The 20,747-nt window shown below is 37.6% G+C and overlaps 1 protein-coding gene and 1 long non-coding RNA gene across 2 annotated transcripts in view; one reads left to right on the top strand and one right to left on the bottom strand.

The window, feature by feature from the left end:
* Nucleotides 1–1,053: 1,053 nt before the first annotated feature.
* Nucleotides 1,054–15,035, bottom strand: LOC140210857 (uncharacterized). The gene is made up of 3 exons (XR_011889313.1): nt 14,786–15,035; nt 7,744–7,842; nt 1,054–1,209 (listed from the first exon to the last, which is right to left on the bottom strand). It is a non-coding gene; the product is annotated as an uncharacterized lncRNA (long non-coding RNA).
* Nucleotides 15,036–15,316: 281 nt separating this feature from the next.
* synpra (synaptoporin a) overlaps nt 15,317–20,747 on the top strand; it is a 320,849-nt gene continuing 315,418 nt past the window's right edge. The window contains exons 1-2 of the mRNA XM_072280118.1: nt 15,317–15,393; nt 15,507–15,572. Of these exons, the coding sequence (XP_072136219.1) occupies nt 15,376–15,393; nt 15,507–15,572 (84 nt within the window). The 5' untranslated portion in view covers nt 15,317–15,375. The remainder of the gene's footprint in view (nt 15,394–15,506; nt 15,573–20,747) is intronic.

The following is a 20,747-nucleotide window of genomic DNA, read 5'->3' on the forward strand; positions in this document are numbered from 1 at the left end:
GACTTCAGTGCATAGACTTAACACACAGTGTGCATACACATAGACACAGGTAATACTTGCCCGTGCAAGGGAGAAGTCATTCCAGACCCTCCTCTAACAAATGCAATGGTATATTCTTCTAGAGAAAGAAAGCAGGAGAATAATACTGAATTCAAACTGACAGGACAGAAGGACACTTGTGATCATAACTCTTGTCTGTAGTACATTAATTCTTTAGCCTCCTGGCAATATATTGAGCATTGTTTTTATTCAGCCACTAATCTCATATGTAACATTCAAAAATCTAGTTATAATAAAAGGAAAAAATAACTTAAAAAATAACTGTGAAATATGCTGTTCATTAGTTTACCGTTATGAAAAGATCTCACGATTCTATTAGAACTACCCTGATGAACACTTGAAGAATAGAAATATATTACATTCATTTAACACAACATTTAGAATATTTGCTATTATACAAGCTGTACTTTAAGCTAGCCATTTTCTTCAATAGCTTTGCAGTAAATATACTAATAAACATTCTAAATCAGTTTTAAATTATACCTTGCAGAATTTCCACACTGTGGTCTTTGCATCTGTGACAAACTATTTGCTTCACCATCATTGACTTAGCTTTTGAAGTAGTGTGGCATGTCTTCACTGTAACAGGGTAAGTAAGCCCTCTAGTGTTTATTTAGCTGTTATTTCCATATTTTAGAAGAAAGAAGAAATGTAAATTTCCCCCGTTTTCAGTCACTTTGGATGTATATGTGAGGGTTAGAATTTGCAGATCCCAATAGCTATGACTTCGATCAGATTTTGAATGCTTCACATGGAGACAAGAAAGTATTTCTAAAAGTGGTAACTATTTTTCATGATTCAAAGATTATTGTGTGAATTTCTTCAGGGCAAACCTTGAATTCAAGCATTTCCAAATAAAAAACAAATTCAGAGCTTATTCAATCAATACCTTTCAATTTTGTATTATTGAATAATTTGCACAGCAATTACTGAATGTCTTGTTGCATATACTGTATGCATTCCTTATAGTGACATTATTAATAAGGGCTTCTATTTCAAACTAATTAATGCAGCTCATTCTCTGTATTATTTATTTATTTATCTTATTTGTGCAGTTTGTCTTCTTTTGCACATTGGTTGTTTGTTATCCTTCCTTTGTACGTAGTTTTTCATTAATTCTACTGTGCTTCTCTGTTCTACGGTGAATGCCTGAAAGAAAATAATGGCATGTATGTTACCTTGATAAAAAACTTACTTTGGACTTTGAACTTTAAATCTTTTTGAGCGAAAATTAAACAATATACAGTATATTTAAGGTGCAGAAATGACAAATATCTGCAGCTGACATTAGTTTAATATTTGTTTTTCTCGTTGGGAATTTGCAATATTTGAATTTGCTTCCATAGTTTTCCAGTCCATTTATTATAATTGTTGAAAAGTATACACTTAGAGATTATGAGGCAAATTTTAGCTGAGAAATTGGATTGCATAACAGTCTTCTTCAGGTGCTAATTGAAATATACTCAGAAGGGGACATTTCTAGATTATATCAATGTAGTCACAAAATTGGAAAATTGGAGTTTTCCAGCATCAGACATCCATCTAATGGCATCATTATTTGCTTATTTCTTCCTGTCCAACATAAATCAGAGCTGAAATACAATTATCCTGAATCAGTCTCAGCAGAACTAGGAGTAAATCCTGTTGATTTGTTGCTTTCCTTACTACTTAACAAGATAATCTATTGAAGGTGCAATTTAAGAAGTTATGAAAGATAGGTAAACACCTGGCAAGTCTGCAGAATGTGTACACCTGCTCGTTAATCTAATTAGCCAATCATGTGACAGCAACTCAATGCATAAAAGCGTGCAGACATGGTTAAGAGGTTCAGTTGTTGTTCAGACAAAGCATCAGAATGGGGAAGAAATTTGATCTAAATGACTTTGACTGTGGAATGATTTGTTGGTGCCAGATGGGGTAGTTTGAGTATCTCAGAAGCTGCTGATCTCCTAGCATTTTCATGCACACCAGACTCTAGAGTTTACAGAGAATGGCGTGCCAAGCAAAAGAAAAAATCCAATAAGTGGCAGTTCTGTGGGCAAAAATGCCTTGTTAATGAGAGGGGCCAAAGGAGAATGGCCAAATTGGTCTAAGCTAACAGGAAAGTGACAGTAACTCAAATAACCATGAGTTACAACGGTGGCTTGGAGAAGAGCATCTCTGAAAGCACATCACATCAAACCTTGAAGTGGATGGGCTACAGCAGTAAAAGACCACAAATTAGAAGGTATCCTAACAAAGTGACCACTGAGTGTAAATGACATTCTGCAGAAAGACTTGGCTGCATTCTCATGCTTGTACTGTTCTTTCTGTGGAAGAGAAGGTCATGTTGACTGTCAATTCCATTTCTATAGTACCTCACAAGTAGCTGCAGCAGATCATAATTATCTCTCTAGTTATTCCTCACTGCTACCTCAGAAAGGGCAATCAGGCTCTGTATTCACAACAAAATAATTTCACCTGCTTATTTTCTCATGAGGATCAAGTGGGATCTTGGACAATGGAATTTGCTAGGATTGACATTGACTGCATTCATGCAGCCATGAAGATTCTCCTTAATGACTCAGACTTCTTCATCAGATGGAAATGTTTCCACTTTCTCAATGGCTAGTTTGTTTTGGATTATCAAAATGGTGATTGCACATTTCTAAGATGATTCCTCATGTCCTCAGCATGAAGGAGTCTCACTGGTTATTATATTCAGTGGTTGCCCATTGATTGGAGGGATGGATCACAAGAAACAAGGGCCACCCTCTTCCTCCTCAGCTCTTTACACCTGTGAGCTCTACAACTACAGTAGTTGAGTGTTGATACAGCAGAGCCATGCAATTTCTGGATCATAGTGGCAATGCCATTGTTCATCTCAAAATGTGATTGTGTTACCTTCATGAGTTGAGGAACATCCAGCAGTAGAGGTGAAGCAAATATAATGACATTGTCAAGCTGCATGATGATACCAGACAATACCAGAGAAAGAGTAATTGAGGGACATGATGCAGAGCCTAAAGACCAGCAGAAGCAAGAAGGCAAGAAGAAAGAAGGTGACTACTAGAAAGATGTTCCTTGTTCAGCATCTACAGCCTTATCTCCCAGCTGAGTGGAGGAGAGAAGCATTGTGCCGAAGAAAAGTGTAAAAAAAAATCTCCTAAGGAACCTACAAAATCAAAGTGAATAACGTAAACGGAGTAACACACACAAAATGCTGGAGGATCTCAGCAGGTCAGGCATCATCTATAGAAAAGAGTACAGTCGATGTTTCAGGCTGACACCCTTCATCAGGATGGGAGAGAAAAAGATGAGAAGTCAGAGTAAGAAGGTGGGGGGGAGCCAAGTCTTAAGGACATCTTCAAATGGTGGTACCTCAAGAAGGCAGCAGCTTCACCATTTGGGACCTGCTCTCTTCTCATTACTTTCATTAGGGAGGAGGTACAGGAGCCTGAAGACTCATACCCAACATTTTAGGAACAGCTTCTTCCCTTCTGCCATCAGAGTTCTCAACAGTCAATGAACACTACCTCACTGTTCCTCTTTTACACTATTTATTTTATAAGTTTAATGTAATTTGTAATATTTTTGAGTCTTGCACAGATGGTACTACTGAAGAAGGGCAACAGTTTACTGGTGGTTCATAAGTTTGACTTCATTAATAACACTGTTTTCTGTGGAAAATTGTGGTAAACTATCACTGCAAACAATGAAGAGGCAAGCAAAGGCTAGGCTAACTCGAGGGTCAAGGCATGTGAGTGCAATGCAAAGTTGGAGCGAGGTCGAGACAGGGGTTCGATCAATCTAAGCGCCAATTTGGAAAGGTTGTGTACAGGCCGGAATGTGGCAATGGGGCCTACGCCCAGAGCGTATTGATACAGCGGGGCCCAGGTCCTAGTGCAGGAGATGTTTGGATATTTAAACATTGGGGCAGATGGATTCAAAGGGTAGAGTATCAGACATGAGGCGAGTGTCGGGCCAACTCCGTTCGCTGCTCTGTGACTTTTACTCCACTCTCCATGGCGCTGAAGCTGAGGCTGTCATTCTACGGGCTTCATATCTGTGAGCTTCGCTACGATAGGCCCCACTGTGTGATGAACTGAGGCTGAGGCAATGGGCCTGCTCTGGGCTTTGGGGCTATGAACTCACTTTCATTCTAAAAGCTGTTTCTTGCTTTTATTGTTGACATGATATGTGTTTTTTTTTCTTTCTCTGCACACTGGGTTTTTTAAATTTTTTTTTTCAGGTTTCTTGTTTTGTGGCTACCTGTAAACAGATGAATCTCAAGATTGTATAATTTATACATACTTGGATCATAAATGTACTTTGAACTTTGAAGAAAAGTTTTGTAAATTCCTTTTTCACCTATTTCACAACTTCTCCAGTATTAAATGCAGCCGTATTTTAATGCACCAAAAACAGATGCAATTTAATTGAAAGGCACTCATAAGATGACAAGGAAATAGAGACCAAAATAAAACTCAGTAACCAGTAAGAAAGTGTTTGATTTGTGTGTAGAATTTAGTCTTGATGCCTTTAATACTTTTCTTGTAGTCAAATGACACTTTTTATCCACGTTGTAATATAGCACTGAAGGTTAATTTTTAAGTGCTTTATTGAATACTGATTTATTTATTTTACTTTAACATAACATGTCCTTAAAATATTCACAAAAGAGACTGCAGATATTGGAAATCTGGATTATACACAGAATGCTAGAGAGGATCAGTGGATCAGGCAGCATCTGTGGTGGAAAATGAACAGTCGACATTTCAAGTCAAGATCCTTCCTCAGGACTGGTTTCAGTCAGCATTGTGTGTATGTGTTGATTAAATGCACGACCAGGGTGGGTAGTGGAAGCAGATACAACCATGATATTTAAGAAGCATTTAACATGCAGGGAATGGAGGAATTTGGATCATGTGCAAGTCACTGGAATTAATTTAATTGACTTTATGGTTGGCACAGATATTATGGGCTGAAGGGCTTGTTTCTGTGTTATACTATTTTATGTCCAATGTCTAATATGTCCAGATTTTGAAATGAAGACCCAGATTCTGAATCACAAACCAGTAGTTCAAATGCTCCTGCATAGAGGATAAAGCTGAACCATCAGTGTAATAATCAGTAGGCCAGATGGTAGATTATAGGCTTAATGCAAAATTACAGAGCATTATTGAAAATACAGGAAATATGTGCAGGAAATGTAAGAACAAGTTTGTGCTAAGAAATAAATTATGTATTTTCAATATTTAATAGGTTCTTATTCAACAAATTAACATAAACCAAAATGGAAACACTTGGAAATCAACTAATCATTCAAAGTTGTTGATGAAAATATAATTGGAATGAATAACTGGTGCTTTCTGTGATTTTTAAAAATTTGGGCTCAAATTGTGGAGAGCTCATTTGATTAATTTGGACAAATGCTTTTATAATATTGATTCATTATTCAATTTTTGGAATAGATCTCATAACACATTTAACTTTTTGAATTTTGTCAGTGGGCCTGGGGTGGCCAGAAAGCCAGCGATGACCGAAACTGGATTAACCATTTCAACATCATGTTTACAAGAACAATGCAGAAGCTGGATCCCCTGTCATAAATGATTTGCCTCAAGTACTCTCATAATATTAAAGTCAGGCATGTGGTAGATTATTTACTATTCTGCTTCCGTTGTACAATTCGGCAACAAAGTGGAATGGAACATTATACAGGAGTCTCCTAACACATCTAATACTCGCTTTATCCTTTGCAGCAGTACATGTAATGAATATCACAATCACATCATTGGCCAGGACTTTCCCAATATATGCCTTCCCCATTCTTTTCCCATCCATTGAGATTCAATCGGTTCAATTGGTACTTTAAATGTCAGAGAAATGTATACAATATACATCCTGAAATTCTTTTTCTTCACACCCATCCATGAAAGCAGAGGAATACCCCAAAGAATGAATGACAGTTAAACGTTAGAACCCCAAAGCACCCACCCAGCTCCCCCCACCCATGCACAAGCAGCAGCAAGGCAACGACCCCTCCCCACCCCACCAGCAAAAAAAGGCATCGGCTCCTTCCACCGAGCGCTCAAGTGTGCAGCAAAGCATCAACAAAGCCACAGACTTGCAGTACCCCAAAGACTACTCGTTCGTCTGGTATTCCACATACCATAGGTTCTCTCTCTCTCCCTAATAAGGGAAAAAGAGGTGAACCTGTTTCACAACAAGAGGGATGACATAACAAACAACTCTGATTTATAATATTAAAAGTCTGTTGCGTCGCTTTTTCCAAGCTCTTCCCCCACTTATGCCCCAACTACATCACCTTTCTCAGTGTAAATACTTGTTTAAATAATGTTAGTCTCTACCATCTTTCAGCTCTGATTAGAATTCATTGCCTTCAAACTTTGTACCAGAAACTGCTGTCAGCAATGAACCACACAAACATACAGCTGACATTTGCACCACTTCTCCAAGGATTGTCACCCTGTTGTGGTGAAGAGGCTTTTGGGTTCCCGAGATCCCAAGAATGATACCGCTTGGAGCTTAGCTCCTTTTTCACCCAGAGAGTTGTGGATCTGTGGAATGTTCTGCCTCAGAAGGCAGTGGAGGCCAATTCTCTGGATGCTCTCAAGAAAGAGTTAGACAGAGCTCTTAATGATAGCGGAGTCAAGGGATATGGAGAGAAGGCAAGAATGGGTTACTGATTGTGGATGATCAGCCCTGATCACAGTGAATGGCGGTACTTGCTCGAAGGGCCGAATGGCCTACTCTTGCACCTATTGTCTAATGTCTATCCATGGTAGTATGGTCAAGGGGGAGGTTCCAGATTAAAGCGATCCGACCAAGACCTCAGTGCTGGAGCTGGTGGAAGATGATGACACATCACAACAACAGTGAAGGTGGAAGAAGGCCGCAGCAGTGAAGGATTCCCAGATGTCTTGGATGCCATGTCACTGGACGGTGCCCCTGATCTCTTCAAAACAGCTGCCCGTGCATCAGTCTTCCTACATTAAATATAATCATGCGCAGGCATTCCCCATTAAGGGAATAACCCCTTAGGAGAATATACTCAAGTAATCACATACAAATATGCACCATATGCAGAATTACCTCGTCTTGATCTGCCAATGTTCTTGGTCCTCAAAGATCTCGTGATCCTAAACTTCCAGGCCATGAGTGGTGGCAGAGCCATACATGATGTAATATCATTACATTATTTGACCCTTGGTCATATCATTACACCCATTTGATGGTGGCATAGTAAGCGCGATGCTATTACAGTTCGGGGCATGCAGGCGTTCAGAGCTCAATTCCAGCACTGTTATATTAGGAGTCCTTGTACGTCCTCCCTGTGGACTGCATGGGTGTTCTCTAGGTCTTCTGGTTTTCTCCCACAATCCAAAGACATACTGGGTTGGTTAATTGGTCATTATAAATTGTCCTGTGTTTAGGTTAGGGTTAATAGGGGTTGTTAAGGGTTTGCTGGGGCATCATGGCTTGAAGGGCCAAATTCCTCACTGTATCACTAAATAAGTCTTCTCCTTTCCCACTTTTTAAGTACAAGTTCAAATTCAAGTTCACATTTATTGTCTTCTGACTGTACATACATACTGCAACCAAACAAAATAACATTCCTCTGGACCACGTACACCCACAAAGCATAAATTGCACACTAAACATAAAACAAAATATTACCTCAAATAAGTTAATAAGATTCATTCAAGGTACAGGACAGGTGTACAGCCAACATCTCGTTGTCCTTGGTGGTGGCAGGGTACTCATTAGTTTCGCAGCCTTGAGGACCCAAAATAAACATATCACATGAATTGATGGCATTGTACTTTCAGCTTGGTATTCTTCTTACTCGCAGTTCATGTTGTGATCATTTCTACATCGGGAAGGGTCATTGCTTTCCAGAATGGCTTCTTTTAGATTCCACATAGAATGAGTGCTTCCTAATATCTGTCATTTTAACTGTCCATCATAACATTTCAGTGGTGCTCAGAATAAGCTTACAGAAGAGCATTTTCCAGTTATGCACATTAATCATTTTGACTTGACATTAAGTTCAATAATTTCAGCTAAATCAGAATTTCTAATACAGATGTCCAGTGTTATTTTATCGTTCTCTGGTAATGTAAGATAAATATATTGCATTCACACTTCTCCTGAATATTCCCATTTTCCTCTCATTGGTGTATAACCTCATTCCTTCACATTGTATTATCACTTATTCTGTGATTTAATCTCTCTTATCCTCAATATTGTCAATATTGTCTTCTCCTGCCCTGTTCCTATTTTAAATCTTTATCTCCAGAAATTCCCAGTTCTGATAAAATGTTTTTAAAAGTGAAAATTTTTCCCCTTTCATTCGCCCCATGGAATTCACCTGACCTGCTGAAAATTTCCACAATTTCTGTGTGTTTATAATTTTTGGTATCCATGGTATTTTCCTTTTGGGACATCTGGGGGCCATTTTGATGGAGCAAGTACTATTTTGGCCAATGATGACATACAGTACATGTCAGTCATTTAAATATATAAAGAAATATATAGCATGAAGAATTCAATTGATATGATGGCCTCTGTCATTAATGATAAACATTTCCTATGAATAGTAAAATACAAATGATACCACCGGAATATATAAGGGATTGCAAAGCAAAAATTAATGTTTCACAATAGTATATATTTACTTTAGGATCTCTAGAATAAACATTTGTATATTTAATATTACATAATTTTAGGTAGCTGTAATAACTATTAAACAAAATGATATCTTTCACTCCATAAAGGTCATTACTCACATTACATTTTATTAAAGCGAAGTGCATTTCCACAACATACAGTATATATCAAGGAGTTCTATTGAAAGGACATGAGCTGGGTTATTCACTCTGACAATTGACAAACTTACTGGATCTTCTTTGAGGATATAACAAGTGCAGTGGATAGAGGGGAGCAGATCGACGTTATTTACTTGGATTTGCAGGAGGCGTTCGATAAGGTGTCACATAAAAGACTTATCCGTAAGCTGAGGATGCATAAAGTTGAGGGTCATGTATTAGCATAGATAGGGGATTGGTTAACCAATAGAAAGCAGAGAGTTGGGATACGTGGGTGTTTCTCTGGCAATCAGTGGTGAGTAGTGTGCTGCAGGGGTGGGTGTTGGGGCTGGCAAATGTTCACAAAATACATTTGGAAGAAGGGACCGAGTGTAATGTATCTAAGTTTGCTGATGACATTAAATTGAGTGGAAAAGCAAATTATGCAGAGGATATGGCGAGTCTGCAGAGAGATATAGATAGGATAAGTGAGTGGGTAAGCATCTGGCAGATGGAGTACAATGTTGGTAAATGTGACATCATCCATGTTGGAAGGAAAAATGGAAGATCATATTATAGTTTAAAAGGTAAAAGGTTGCAGAATGCTGCTGTGCAAAATTCTTGGGAGTGCTTGTGCATGACTCGCAAATGGTTGGTTTGCAAGTGCAACAAGCTATCAAGAAGGCAAATGGAATGCTGGCCTTCATTGCTGGAGGGATTGAATTTAAGAGCAGCAAGGATATGCTGCAACTGTACAGGGTACTGGAGAGGCCACATCTGGTGTACTGCATACAGTTCTGGTCTCCTTTCTTGAGGAAGGATATACTAGCTTTGGAGGCAGTGTGGAGGAGGTTCATCAAATTGATTCCAGAGATGAGGGGGTTAGACTACGAGGAGAGATTGAGTCACCTGGGACTGTACTCGCTGGAATTCAGAAGGATGAGAGGAGATCTTATAGAACCATTTAAAATTATGAAAGGAATAGATAAGATAGAAGTAGGAAAGCTGTTTCCACTGGTAGGTGAGACGAGAACTAAAGGACATAGCCTCAAGAATAGGAGGAGTAAATTTAGGATGGAGATGAGGAGAAATTGCTTTTCGCAAAGAGTGGTGAATCTGTGGAATTCTTTGTGAAATGAGGCTACCTCAGTAAATATATTTAAGACAAGATTGGATAGATTTTTGCATAGTAGGGGAATTAAGGGTATGGAGAAATAAGGTTATGGGGGAAAAGCAGGTAGGTGGAGATGATTCATGGTCAGATCAACCATGATCTTATTGAATGGCAGAGCAGGCTCGATGGGCCAGATGGCCTACTCCTGCTCCTATTTCTAATGTTATTTAATTGGCATGCTTAAACTGTGAACTACTTCCAATATATTCTCTTTCCATTTCAGACTTCCAACATCCAAGGTATCTTGCTTTGTATTAATTGAGAACTATCTATCTGGAATGGATTTTCTTTGTTTTTAAAATATGCTTTTTCACAAGTCAAAAACAAAGCAAAATTTCACTATTCACTCTCTGACATATCAGCAAATGGATAAGTTCAGTGTCTACCTTTGTAAAACGTTTAAGAGAAACAGTTGTAAGGGATAGAGAATGAACATCAGTCATTCACTCCACAGTTCAGCTTGTGACCTTTCCAAGTGATGAATGTCCAATCCTGATTTTTAGAAAAAATCTCACCAATACCTTATGCATTTTGTTGCATTTAATATAAAAGAAAAACCAAGACCCAACATCGAGAAAAGGTTATAAACAAATAAATGATTTTAAATATTAAGTGATAATATTTTTATATAAAGTAGTTTATGAATCAGTTTAAAATAAACTAATATATTTTGGTATATTTGTATAATTTGGTGCTAAATGTAAAGCCACGATAATAGCTGTTATGTCAACAGCTTGCAGACCATAAGATATAGGTGCAGAATTGGCCATTTCGGCCCATTGGGTTGACTCTGCCATTCAATCGTGGCTGATATATTTTCTCTCTCAACTCCATTCTTCTGCTTTCTCCCTGTAATAAGTATAATTGAATGTCACAACAAACCCTTTCATACTTTGCATTTTTGATTGTTATCAATTTGTTTAGATAAAAAAATTTCCCTGATGAAAATAGTCTTTGATGAAATAAGCTAACTTCTAGAACCACCATACCAGCCAGCCGTTGATATGCAGCAGGCAAAAATTCATGCAACAATTAGTTATAAGAGGAGCAAATTTACAAAAGATTGACTTGGGTGCCCACCCAAGAATGGAGTTCTTTTCTGATTACATGTGAGCCTGATCTATAGTTTGGAACAACACTGCATCCTTAGAACAAACACACACAAAATGCTGGAGGATCTCAGCAGGTCAAGCAGCATCAATGGAAATGAATAAACAGTCTACATTTCGGCCACGGATTCTGCCAGGCTTGCTTGTCTATCCCAGTATATGAAGACAGACTCCGGCCAATTAAGCAGACGAGACCAGTGGAAGGTCCAACGGTCAAGAAGGCGGTCTCTGCAAGTGTCGTGGAACGTGTAGAGCAGGACAAGACACAGAAGACGTCCTGGTCATCCACTGCGCCTAGTCCCATCTCCAGCCGTCTCAACTCTGGCTTGCCACTGGATCCAGATGGGGAGAGAGAGTGAGGCTGACACTACACAACTCTCCCTCACTTAAATCCAAATCACTTGCTAGCCTCGACACCATCATAATCGTGTCGAGGTCCTCATCGATGTCGGCGATGGACAAACACAAATTGATATTATTCCAGGTAACTAAGACTAATTTGGAGATATGCATGTATGTGTAAATTGCTGTGGGAAAACCAAAATTGTTGCCTGTGATTCAGCATGCCTCAGCACAATATGTTGTTTCCTGTCTTCTTTCATGGAATCATCTGAATGATCATGAATTTCTAGTAATATATTAACTAATCTTGGTGTAAAATATCCAATAAATCTTCTATTTAGTCAGAAAAAGTATGTAAGATTTGAATGGTTTTTTAAATGACAAATACTGCTTTAAAAACTATCATGCTCAAAAAAAAACTTGTTTTATAAATGTGCACTGTAATTTTCTCAAGAACAATTCAAGATATAAAGAATATATAAAATTGTTTTCAAATAGTATATGATGTTTCAACTAGTTTATATTATACATATGCTGTATGTTCTTTATTTAGCATCCTGTACAATGTTTAAAAAGGTAACTAAGGCAGGGGTATTTTGTTTCCAGATGGCCTATCCATGTGAATTCTTTAATGGAACTGGCTACTCAGCCACTTTATACAGCCATCTGAGAGTGGCATATATCAGGGAAAAGAAACTTCTTGGGTTAGAGATCTCCCAAGAATGAGAAAAAGAAAACATTCAATAATGAGTGAAATCACTTCCCCACTACTCACAAATTCCAGCCAAAGTTTCTCTTCTGCAACTCAGACAGGCACATGGTGTCCATCAATAATCCAAGAAATATGTTGGAAGTGCAGGATACCAAGATATTGATTCAAGCTTCAGCAGTCAGCTCACACTTGTATTTTGTTTTGCAATCCAGTAATGCTTATTATTAAGTAAGCTAGCTTTTCACCCCCAGTGAGTTGCTTTGGGACTTGTTTATCCAGGGCTGATATGGATGAAACTCTGCACTAGTTAAAATGAAAAGCAATAGCACAATTTCTTGTGATCACTTGAAAAACATGCTGCCAACATGCTAAGATTGAGAAATTCAAAACTCCCACACCTTTAGGGACCTGGCCGGTCTGTAACATCATGGAGAATTCTAATGCTGCTTTTAATTTCCCATGGGCACAATGAGCTGAGCTGCTGAAGCAAACAATTTAACTGTGACTAGCTTCTCACATCTGTGCATAGCGGACTGGCTACTGTCGCAGCATTCCCTCTAGCAACATGATATGATCCTGTTTCATAATGCTCAGTTTGGAAATCACCAGTGAATCAAGATGTCCACGGAGAATAATCCTTGGAAAACAGGTTGGGTTTCCACTTCTGCAGGATCAGACTAAATCTAGCGGTTCATTTTCCACAAGGCTGAGATGCTGGGAAACTTCAACTGTGTCACCTATGCAGCAAGGAAAGAAAATCAAATGACAGCATTGTAATAAAAACAGAAAAGACTGGAAACATTCAGTCAGTCTGGCAGCACATTTCAACAGCACAATGGTACCGATGATGTTGTGATGAGAAGTCATCAACGGAAATGTTGATCTTGTTTCTCTCTCCACTAATTTGCTGAGTATCTTCTGCATTTTCTGTTTTTTAATATTTCTATTTCTTATGACTTCAGGCCTATACTAATGTTGCCATCTTTTAATCGTTCTCTTAAGTGCCCTAATTTAATGCAAATACCACCAATAAACTCATTGTGAAAAAAGTTGACAAAATTGATGGAAAACTCTTTCCCAGCATGCACGAGGACCCAGTGGATCTTTGCTGGACTTTTCAAATTGTCTGCGAGTGAAAGAGTACAGCCTTGGTTCCACATAGAACACCCATGTAAATGAATATTGCTGGGGGTGTTTCTTTTACAATATCTATAAATGCAGCTTGAATGTATAAAACATCAGAACTGCTGGCAACATTTGATTGCTTATATGTTTTGATCTGTTCCTCATTAAAGGCTGATATGTTAGATAGACCACAAACAAGAGAAAATCTGTAGATGGTGGAAAGCCCAGCAACACACACAAAATGTTGGAGGTGCTCAGCAAGCCAGATATTTTGTGTGTGTATGTTAGATAGATATTGATCCCAAAGGAAATTACAATGTCACAGTGGCATTACAAGTGCACAGATACACAAATATACAAACATTAGAAGAGAAGTAAGAAAGAATAAAAAATAAGTTTCCTCAGACAGTCTAACAGGAGGGGGTTAACACTTCCCCAACTATAGGTCGACTCATTATAGAGTCTCATATATCGCTCTTTGGAGCAGCGCTGTTGTTTTAGTCTGTTACAAAAAGTGCTCCTCTGTTCAGCCAAGATAGCATGCAGAAGGTGAGAAACATTGTCCAAATTTGCCAGGATTTTCCTTAGAGTCCTTTGTTCTACCACAGCTTCTAGTATGTCCAGTTTGACTCCTAAAACAAAGCCAGCCTTTCTAATCAGTTCACTGAGCCTGTTGGCATCATTTGTGTTGATGCCATTGCCCCAGCACACCACGCCATATAAGATTGTACTGGCGACAACAGACCGGTAGAAGATGTGAAGGAGAGGCCTACTTACTCCGAAGGACCTCAGTCTCCTCAGGAAGTAGAGGCAACTCTGGCCCTTCTTGTACGCAGCCTCTGTGTTGGTGCTCCACTCAAGTCTGTCATCCAGGTGTACCCCACAGGTACTTGTAGATCCTCAACACATCCACGTCCACACCATCAATAGTAACATAGTAACAAAGATCTATTCCTCAATTTTATGGTGCTATAGTTAAATATCAAAGAGTCCTATATTGAACAATTCATGATTTTGCAGCAGACAACAGGATGAGGATGGACAGTTTGCATCAATCAAATTGCAAAAAGAATAAGCTTTGAATTGTGAAGAAAGGAGGATATTATACGGATGTACCAAACTTAATTGTATTAAAATCTGAATATGATACGACTCTGCCATCGTCATCACATCTGTATTACTTAAAGACGGTAGTAAGGGAGGGGGAACTCTAATGTAAATGTCAGGAAATGCAACTATCATAACTGAAAATACATGTAACCCAATGATAACCAATGCGTCACCATTTGCATTGAATATACTTTAAAAAGTACTAAAGGATCCCAAAAATCAGCCCCCCCCCGTACTCGTATTTCCAGATGTTAAGAGAGGCAAATTAAGTAATTAACAAGAGACTTCCTGCATATCGCCATCGAATACATCAGATTTTTGCAAACAAATGTTAACTTACCTTGAAGGTAGAAAGTGGAGAATAATTCCCGATCTCTTTCTGAGGCTGCTGCCATACCAGAGCCAGTTCTAAACTGATTCAGTTTTAGTCCAAGGACATCAGCCGAGTGCGCTGAAGCAACGCTGTTGGTCGTGACAACAAAAATGTGGAAAGAATGCCAGGTACAAATATTTAATATATGACTTTATTTTAACTTATGCGAACTATTTGGCCACATGAGAAATATTGCAAGTCCTCGAACTTTAATACTCTTACACTTGCTCCGATTCACGCACACCTGCTATTGCTAGGCAACATGGGCATTGGCTGCGATTGTCCAATAGAAATGGGGTTGGTGCTCGGAGCTGTTGGCCAATAAGAACAAGCCTCTCCCGTCACTGGAGGTGGGGTAAAGCCCGATTGACCAATCGGAGAAGCTCTTGAATATTCCGGCGAGTGGCACCCGCCTGTCATTCCATCTCCGTCAGTCGTCGGCAATTTCCGGCAAATCCGAACCTTGAGAGAGTTACATTGGGAACTGTCAACAGCGGCTGGACTTCGGTAGCTTATTGTATCCTTCAGACCAATCAACATCATCACAACATTCAGAGATGGATATAATTAATCACGTAAGGGATGCACGTCCATTCAATTTAAGTTACATTTGATGAAATAATATAATGGTAAGATTCCTACGAGTAATTTCTCTAAAATGTTCTTCACACTTCATCCTGCCCTTTAGTTTATGGCATCGGGTACATTTCGTGTCGCGAAGGAGCCTTTGGGGTTTCTGCGCCTTCTGGAATGGGTAAGTTTCTGAGAAAACACACTTGTGACATTTAAGGAGGATGTTGGTATATAATGAGATTATAATGTTTCTTTGGTTTGTTTGACTTAATTATCACTAGCTTGATTAAGTGGAATGTAATACTGAATTTGCTAGCAATATTAACACATAGAGTAGATGTCTATACTGTTGGTTCGAAGCACGTATTTGGTTTTCAGCATAAAAGGTCTAATACAAAGCATTTCTGCTGAGAACGTGGTACCGCCCCTTCCCCTCACCAGTTGTTTATACCTTTAGGCGAGGGTTTATTATGAATGGTTGCGCAAACTAGTACATATGAAATATTTTTAGCCAGATATTAATTTTTTCAAGTCCAGTTTACGTGTTTGAGTGGCAATATTTGATAAAGAGAAAGATTTTGGCGCTAGAATTCGGCAATAGGAAGGATTGCGTAAATGCAGTTCTAGTATTCAAAAATTGAGGCACTTATTAACCGATTTGTTATTTATGTTTATTGTGTGACGTTAAGTAATTATATGTGTTAAAAATACTGACTTTATAAGCAGACATTTTTGAGAGGTTTCTTTTCTCTTTGTTTCACTTCGTCAGAAAACGTATGATCCAATCGTATGGGGAAGAACTTGGAATGTTTTTGTTCATGACATTAAATCTGTGAATTATTTCATTGTCTATAAAACGTTGTAATTTCAGATATGACTGAATTTTAAAGGACATAATTTTAGTACATTAATAATATTCGTTTACAGATGGTATGTGTGATTGCTTCTGAAGAATCCCGGAGGGAATGATATATGCTTAGAGGACTGATTTTTTTGCAGAATGTTTAACAAGCTTTGGAGCTCTGGTTTATACAGAAAAACGGTTAAAATGCTGTAGTAATGAGAATCCTTTCGTTGAATTATTTTGTTGAAACAAACACAACATGCATATCAAAACTTCAACATTCAGAACAATATTGCAACTTTGAAAACTCTATCAAAATTACTATTGTCGGTTATTCGGAAAAATAAGCTTGTCAATGTTCTTATTGCTTTATGAATCGTGGGAAGGTATAATTTGTGATAGGACTTCTTGGTCATGTGGGACGTTCCATAAGCAAACTTGTAGGATTAATAATTCAGACATTTAACTTGCTAATTTATTTACTAGCTCTTAAATTTATTTTTTACCACATAAAATGAAGAGTGTGTTCTGTTATTAATACTTTGTTTTTAAAAATGGATAATGAATGTGCAATGAAAGTATAATATTGGAAAGTATACATTATCACTTCATCCAAAAAACAATATTTTTTCATAAATAATATATATCAATGTATTTAAAAATTGGATTCTAATTTACTCAAGAGAAAATAAAATGTTAGGATTTAAGACTCATTCACCTTACTTTTTATACTTAGATTCCTGATTAGGAAATAACTTACTGTCATCAAAGTAGTTTATTATTTATGATTGCAAATGAAATTTTCATCTTAATCATAGGAATTGGGCAGATTAAATGACATGTTTGGCACAGGTTTGTGGGCCAAAGGGCCTGTATCGTGCTGTAAGTTTTCTATGTTTCTATGTTTCAGATTGCTAAAGGAACAGTCATACAGTAGAGAATTATACTGCAATATGCTTCATTGCATTTATATATTAAAGAATGATACAATTCTCTGAATGATACAATTTAATAATACATTGCTGACTCATTCTTCACCTAGTACATATGCTCAGTGACAACCTTATTAGATACACCTGTACACCTGCTTGTCAATATACATATCAAATCAGCCAATCATGTGGCAGCACCTCAATGGATAAAAACTCGCAGACATGTTTGACAGGTTCAGTTAATGAGAGAGGTCAGAGGAGAATGGCCAGACTGGCTCAGCTGGCAGAGAGGTTACAGTAAATCAAATAACCAGCACGGCAGTGGCGTGGAGAGGAGCACCTCTGAAAATACAACATATCGACCTTGAAATGGACGGGCTACAGAAGTAGAAGACTACAAACATACACTCAGTGGCCACTTTATTAGTTACAGGAGGTACCTAATAAAATGGCCATGGAGTGTACTTTTGAAAATTAAAGTGTAAACATTTGTAATGCATCATCTGACTGACCCAATGGGGATAACTTCACTCTACTTCACACGGCCCATCACTGAACTGTTCCCACAACCTATGGACTCTCTTTCAAGGGCTCTTCATCTCACATTCTCAATATTTATTGCTTGTTTATCTATCTATACAGCTACTTATTAATTCTTTCTTTTGTATTGCACAGTTGTTGTATTTTGCACATTTGTCATTTGGGTGTCCTGTTTTGTGTGGCCTTCCATTGATTCTATAATGGGTCTTGGATTTACTGAGTATGCCTGCAAGAAAATGAATCTCAGGGTTGCAGATGGTGGCATATACAGTAGGTACTTTGATAATAAATTTACTTTGAACTTTGAAGAGGTAGAACTTTTGGAATTTTGCTAGGACCGGAATTGAAGATGTCAATTTTGCTTTGACTTACAGAAGAAATTTGTTAACAAATGAAGAAATTTGCTTGTTTAACTCTTAGTTGAAGTTTAAGCTGCATGTCTCTCTGGAACATGAGCTTGCTTGAGTTGGCTCCCTCCTTTCAATGTTCACTTACATTGCTAGTTGGAGCCTTGGAGGCAGGAAAAATTGATAATATTGCACTTTGCTCCACTCAAAGTATACCTACCCAAGCTAATCATGCACCGGAATTGAGCCAGGTTCCTCTGTGCATTTAGTTGAAGGAGGAGTATTTTGCCATATCAGAAAAGTAAATCCAAAATCTCCAGAAATTTTGCTGTTTTCCACCAACATTATCATGTACATATATTATATGGAATGTATTCTTTAGCACTATTTTCCAAGTAATGAGCAAGCATTAAGATAAAATATGTATAGCATAAGTCTTTAAGTTTGGTAAAAACAGATAAAAATCTGATTAGTTGAAATTAATTGGCTAGTTTTAGTTCATGGCTTGTTCTCATTCAATTATGATTAATAGACCCTAAACTGTAATGGATCATGTAGTTCTTTTACTTGTTACAATTGAGCCATTTTCACATATCTGCTCAGCAGGTTTATCTGATATTATGATGTTCTACACATACTTGAATTGAAGTGTTAATGAAATAATCACTAACTAGACTTCCTTTTGCATGAGATAACTTTACTGAGTTACTGTTTGTATTATTCATGTATGCTTAATATTTCATAAAATGCAAAATAATAATTCTAATGCTAAAATAAATTAAGAATAAAACAAATGTAACCAGATCTATGAAATGCCTGTGGAGTATTAAAAGAAGAAAAATGCATCAGTTCATGATTTGTAGATTTACAATGGGTTAAGATACGTCCATGACAATATTGATACGTATCATTTTTAAAAGATATGTAAATGTATTAATTACAGAACCATAAATATCATGCAGGCTAGAACCCATTGTTAGTGGATGAGTCATTGTTATAATCAATAGCATAATTAGTATTATTTTACATGTCAGGAAATGAATGCATGACATGCATTCATAATTGACCTATAGTACGAGACATGCATACATAATTGACCTACATGGATGACATATATCTGACTGCCATTTGTACGTATATGTTAACTTATTTAAAATATACAAGTTAACATCTGTGTTAAAATAGTGGACAGAAATTTTCTTTGTGAAAGCACATATTACATCACTGAACAATGGGTTTTAGTTTTCAATATTATTCATGGTTCAGTAATTAATATCATTATGATACATAGTTATGTTGCCATAGACCGATAGTTTCTTCAAGATAACAATGCATGTGACACATGAAACTTCACTGAGCTATTGTTCTTCAGCTTAATTTGTTGCAGTGAAAACCATTTAGTATCAAAGATATAAATAGAATTTATAATGTAAGCATATATTTGCAGCATTGATACTTGAAAATGGTATTAGTCAGTTTTTCTTTAGGCTTTTGGGTACAAGCTGTGATAGAATCCTACCATAGGAGGATAATGTTGATGATCTCTGGGACACCTGGTATAAAACAGAACTAAAAAATATTGTTTAGTCCAACTCCTTTTAGAATTGCAGTCCTCTAGAACTATGAGAATGACTGAGGCACCAGTCAGCATTGATCACCAGAAGTGATGTTTGCTGATTCTATTTAATGTGGATGGGCATTGGAATGAAACACAGTGAATGGGAATATACATTCAGTGGCCAGTTTATTAGGTACTTCCTGTAACTGAGTTCTGCTGCTGCCACCCATCCACTTTAAGGTTCGATGTGTTGTATGCGCTGAGATGCACACCATTGTTATCATGTGTGCTTATCTGAGTTACTTCCACCTTCTTGTCAGCTTGGTCATTCTCCTCTAACCTATCTCATTATGAAGATGCATTTGCCCACAGAACTGCTGCTCACTGGTTGTTTTTTTGTTTTTCACAGTGTTCTCTATAAACTATAGAGACAGTTGTGTGAGAAAATTCCAGGAGATCAGCAGTTTATGAGATACTCAAGCCACCCTGTCTGGCTCCAACAATTATTCCACGGTCAAAGTCACTTCGATCACATTTCTTCCTCATTGTGATGTTTGGTCTGAACAACAACTGAACACCATGCCTGCATGCTCTTATGCATTGAGTTACTGTCACATGATTAGTTGATCAGATACTTGCATTAACGAGTGGGTATACAGGTGTAGCCACTGAGTTTATTTTCAATGAATACGCATAGAGAGTAAACTAGATGTTCAAGTACGCAAATTACTTAACAATCTAGATCTAAATTTTAAAACAATATAAAAACAGTGTTAACTGCATTTCATGTTTTGAAAATGTAGCATAAAGTGCAAAAATAAACAGAGAAAAGTTAATTCATATGAAACATTATCTGGTTCAAAATAAAACTAACGTATACAGCCTGGGAATTCATTATCAAAAGAACATTAAACCAATATTGAGTGCGTCATGAAACTTAACAAGAATCCTGCTGAGACATGCTCCTGAGGTCCCCACCATCAAGAAAGCCAGGTTCAAGGCTGTATGATTCACACTGTATAATAGCTGAAATGGCTGAGACATTGGATACAGCAGTAACCAAGGAACCAGATAACTGTGCTAAGAACTTGCACTCTGGGACCAGCTGCACCTCTAGACATGCTGTTCTGGTACA

The sequence above is a fragment of the Mobula birostris genome, chromosome 16 (genome assembly GCF_030028105.1).
Source record: "Mobula birostris isolate sMobBir1 chromosome 16, sMobBir1.hap1, whole genome shotgun sequence".
Classification (NCBI taxonomy): domain Eukaryota; kingdom Metazoa; phylum Chordata; class Chondrichthyes; order Myliobatiformes; family Myliobatidae; genus Mobula; species Mobula birostris.